Genomic DNA, 4,990 nt, shown 5'->3' with positions numbered 1-4,990 from the left:
CTGGGGGGTCCTGAGGGGCTCTGGGGGTCCCCAGGAGGGTCCTGGGGGTGTCTTGGGGGGGTCACGGAGAGCCCCCCATGACCAGGGGTGTCCCCAGGATGTGCTGTGGCCGTGCCAGGCCCTGTGGTGTCCCCATGTCCCTGTCCCCAAGCTGTCCCCATGTCCCTGTCCCTGCGTCCCAGGGCTGTCTGTGTGTCCCTGTCCCCATGTCCCCAAGCCATCCCCATGTCCCATGGCTGTCCCCAAGCTGTCCCCAGGTGCTGTCCCCATGTCCCCAAGCTGTCCCCATGTCCCCCCAGGCTCCTGGATGTCATCCACACGGAGAACGAGCTGTACCTGCTGCTCAAGCCCCTGTGTCCCTGTCCCTGTGTCCCAGGGCTGTCTGTGTGTCCCTGTCCTCATGTCCCCAAGCCATCCCCATGTCCCCAAGCTGTTCCCAGGTGCTGTCCCCATGTCCCCAAGCTGTCCCCATGTGTCCCCAGGCTGCTGGATGTCATCCACACGGAGAACGAGCTGTACCTGGTGTTCGAGTTCCTGTGTCCCTGTCCCCATGTCCCTGTCCCCATGTCCCTGTCCCCATGGCTGTCCCTCTGTCCCAGGCCATGTCCCCATGTCCCCCCAGGCTCCTGGATGTCATCCACACGGAGAACAAGCTGTACCTGGTGTTCGAGTTCCTGCACCAGGACCTGAAGAAGTTCATGGACTCCTCGTCGCTCAGCGGGATCGCGCTGCCGCTCATCAAGGTGGGGCTGCCCCTTTAGGGGGCCCTAAAACCCATGGGGGCCCTAAAACACCTGGGGAGACCCTAAAACCTGGGGGGGACATTGATTGGGGACCCTAAACCTCCTGGGGATCCCTAAAATACATGGGGGACATTGGGGACCCTCAAACCCAGGGAGGGACATTGAGGGGTCCCATAAAACACCTGGGGGGGACATTGGGGACCCTAAAACCCCAAACCCACCCTGGGGGTCCCTTGGGTCACTCAGGGGTCACTTGGGTCTCTCTGGGGATGTCCCCAGTGATGTCCCCAACGGTGTCCCCGCTGTCCCCAGAGTCACCTGTCCCATCTCCTGCATGGCCTCATGTTCTGCCACGCGACCCCAAAACCCCAAACCCACCCTGGGCGTCCCCTGGGCCACTCAGGGGTCTGACCCTGATGTCCCCAGTGATGTCTCCAATGTCCCCAATGGTGTCCCCAATGTCCCCAGTGATGTCCCTGCTGTCCCCAGAGTCACCTGTTCCAGCTGCTATAGGACCTGGTGTTCTGCCACGTGACCCCAAACCCACCCTGGGCGTCCCCTGGGCCACTCAGGGGTCTGACCCTGATGTCCCCATGTCCCCAGTGATGTCTCGAATGTCCCCATTGGTGTCCCCAATGTCCCCAGAGTCACCTGTCCCATCTCCTGCATGGCCTCATGTTCTGCCACGCGACCCCAAAACCCCAAACCCACCCTGGGCGTCCCCTGGGCCACTCAGGGGTCTGACCCTGATGTCCCCATGTCCCCAGTGATGTCTCGAATGTCCCCATTGGTGTCCCCAATGTCCCCAGAGTCACCTGTCCCATCTCCTGCATGGCCTCATGTTCTGCCACGCGACCCCAAAACCCCAAACCCACCCTGGGCGTCCCCTGGGCCACTCAGGGGTCTGACCCTGATGTCCCCATGTCCCCAGTGATGTCTCGAATGTCCCCATTGGTGTCCCCAATGTCCCCAGAGTCACCTGTCCCATCTCCTGCATGGCCTCATGTTCTGCCACGCGACCCCAAAACCCCAAACCCACCCTGGGCGTCCCCTGGGCCACTCAGGGGTCTGACCCTGATGTCCCCATGTCCCCAGTGATGTCTCGAATGTCCCCATTGGTGTCCCCAATGTCCCCAGAGTCACCTGTCCCATCTCCTGCATGGCCTCATGTTCTGCCACGCGACCCCAAAACCCCAAACCCACCCTGGGCGTCCCCTGGGCCACTCAGGGGTCTGACCCTGATGTCCCCATGTCCCCAGTGATGTCTCGAATGTCCCCATTGGTGTCCCCAATGTCCCCAGAGTCACCTGTCCCATCTCCTGCATGGCCTCATGTTCTGCCACGCGACCCCAAAACCCCAAACCCACCCTGGGCGTCCCCTGGGCCACTCAGGGGTCTGACCCTGATGTCCCCATGTCCCCAGTGATGTCTCGAATGTCCCCATTGGTGTCCCCAATGTCCCCAGAGTCACCTGTCCCATCTCCTGCATGGCCTCATGTTCTGCCACGCGACCCCAAAACCCCAAACCCACCCTGGGCGTCCCCTGGGCCACTCAGGGGTCTGACCCTGATGTCCCCATGTCCCCAGTGATGTCTCGAATGTCCCCATTGGTGTCCCCAATGTCCCCAGAGTCACCTGTCCCATCTCCTGCATGGCCTCATGTTCTGCCACGCGACCCCAAAACCCCAAACCCACCCTGGGCGTCCCCTGGGCCACTCAGGGGTCTGACCCTGATGTCCCCATGTCCCCAGTGATGTCTCGAATGTCCCCATTGGTGTCCCCAATGTCCCCAGAGTCACCTGTCCCATCTCCTGCATGGCCTCATGTTCTGCCACGCGACCCCAAAACCCCAAACCCACCCTGGGCGTCCCCTGGGCCACTCAGGGGTCTGACCCTGATGTCCCCATGTCCCCAGTGATGTCTCGAATGTCCCCATTGGTGTCCCCAATGTCCCCAGAGTCACCTGTCCCATCTCCTGCATGGCCTCATGTTCTGCCACGCGACCCCAAAACCCCAAACCCACCCTGGGCGTCCCCTGGGCCACTCAGGGGTCTGACCCTGATGTCCCCATGTCCCCAGTGATGTCTCGAATGTCCCCATTGGTGTCCCCAATGTCCCCAGAGTCACCTGTCCCATCTCCTGCATGGCCTCATGTTCTGCCACGCGACCCCAAAACCCCAAACCCACCCTGGGCGTCCCCTGGGCCACTCAGGGGTCTGACCCTGATGTCCCCATGTCCCCAGTGATGTCTCGAATGTCCCCATTGGTGTCCCCAATGTCCCCAGAGTCACCTGTCCCATCTCCTGCATGGCCTCATGTTCTGCCACGCGACCCCAAAACCCCAAACCCACCCTGGGCGTCCCCTGGGCCACTCAGGGGTCTGACCCTGATGTCCCCATGTCCCCAGTGATGTCTCGAATGTCCCCATTGGTGTCCCCAATGTCCCCAGAGTCACCTGTCCCATCTCCTGCATGGCCTCATGTTCTGCCACGCGACCCCAAAACCCCAAACCCACCCTGGGCGTCCCCTGGGCCACTCAGGGGTCTGACCCTGATGTCCCCATGTCCCCAGTGATGTCTCGAATGTCCCCATTGGTGTCCCCAATGTCCCCAGAGTCACCTGTCCCATCTCCTGCATGGCCTCATGTTCTGCCACGCGACCCCAAAACCCCAAACCCACCCTGGGCGTCCCCTGGGCCACTCAGGGGTCTGACCCTGATGTCCCCATGTCCCCAGTGATGTCTCGAATGTCCCCATTGGTGTCCCCAATGTCCCCAGAGTCACCTGTCCCATCTCCTGCATGGCCTCATGTTCTGCCACGCGACCCCAAAACCCCAAACCCTTTCCCCACTTCTTCCTGAGTTTTCCCCATTTTTCTCTGATTTTTCCTTGAGTTTCCCCACTTTTTCCCACTTTTTCCTGATTTTTCCTTGAGTTTCCCCAATTTTCCCCACTTCTTCCTGATTTCTGCCCAATTTCCCCACTTCTTCCTGAGTTTTCCCCATTTTTCTCTGATTTTTCCTTGAGTTTCCCCACTTTTTCCCACTTTTCCCCATATTTTCCTTGATTTTCCTTGATTTTTCCCACTTCTTCCTGATTTTTTTCCCATTTTTCCTTGATTTTCCCCAATTTTTTCCACTTCTTCCTGATTTTTTCCCAAATTTTCCTTGAGTTTCCCCAATTTTTCCCACTTTTGCCCACTTTTCCCCAATTTTTCCCACTTCTTCCTGATTTTTTCCCATTTTTTCCTTGATTTTTCTAGATTTTTCCCACTTTTTCCTGATTTTTGCCCAATTTTTCCCACTTCTTCCTGATTTTTCCCCATTTTTCTCTTTTTCATTGAGTTTCCCCACTTTTTCCCACTTTTCCCCATATTTTCCTTGATTTTCCTTGATTTTTCCCACTTCTTCCTGATTTTTTTCCCATTTTTCCTTGATTTTCCCCAATTTTTTCCACTTCTTCCTGATTTTTTCCCAATTTTTCCTTGAGTTTCCCCAATTTTTCCCACTTCCTAGTGATTTTTTTCCCATTTTTTCCCCAATTTTTCCCACTTCTTCCTGATTTTTCCCCATTTTTCTCTGATTTTTCCTTGAGTTTCCCCACTTTTTCCCACTTTTCCCCAATTTTTCCTTTATTTTCCCCACTTTTCTCTGATTTTCCCCCAATTCTTCCCTGATTTTTCCATTATTTTTTCCACATTTTCCCCAATTTTTCCTTGCTTTTTCCCACTTTTTCCTTGATTTTCCCCACTTTCCCCTGATTTTTCTCCAACTTTTCCTTGATTTCCCCTGATTTTTCCCACTTTTTCCTTGATTTCTCCCACTTTTCCCAATTTTCCCACTTTTCCCATGATTTTCCCGTTTTTCCCCCAATTTTTCCTTGATTTTTCCCACTTTCCCCTCATTTTTTCCCCATTTTCCCCACCTTTTCCCCCACATCTCTCTTTTTTCCCAATTTTCCCCACTTCGCCCTGGTTTTTCCCAATTTTCCCCCTTTTCTCCCCATTTTTTTTCCCATTTTCCCTGTTTTTTCCCCCGTTTTTTCCCAATTTCCCCGTTTTTCTCCCCAGCAAATGCTGCACTACGACCCCAACAAGCGAATCTCGGCCAAGGCCGCCCTGGGCCACCCCTTCTTCAGGGACGTCACCAGAGCTGTGCCCCACCTGCGCCTCTGACCCCAAAAACGGCCCCAAAATATCCCCAAATCCCCCTAAATTATCCCAAATCCCCCTAAATTGCCCCAAAATCC

General features: G+C 55.9%; 1 protein-coding gene across 1 annotated transcript; it reads left to right on the top strand.

Moving 5' to 3' along the window:
- Positions 1 to 482: 482 nt before the first annotated feature.
- On the top strand, positions 483 to 4,984 carry LOC102043043 (cyclin-dependent kinase 2; the record flags this gene model as incomplete). Its single annotated transcript, XM_031065513.1, has 3 exons — positions 483 to 536; positions 623 to 743; positions 4,737 to 4,984. Coding segments are annotated over 3 exons (355 nt in total), but the record flags the coding sequence as incomplete, so codon positions are not given.
- Between the last annotated feature and the right edge of the window lie 6 nt (positions 4,985 to 4,990).

Source organism: Geospiza fortis, unplaced genomic scaffold, assembly GCF_000277835.1.
Source record: "Geospiza fortis unplaced genomic scaffold, GeoFor_1.0 scaffold520, whole genome shotgun sequence".
Taxonomy (NCBI): Eukaryota; Metazoa; Chordata; class Aves; order Passeriformes; family Thraupidae; genus Geospiza; species Geospiza fortis.
This window is presented reverse-complemented; position numbering and strand designations above follow the sequence as displayed.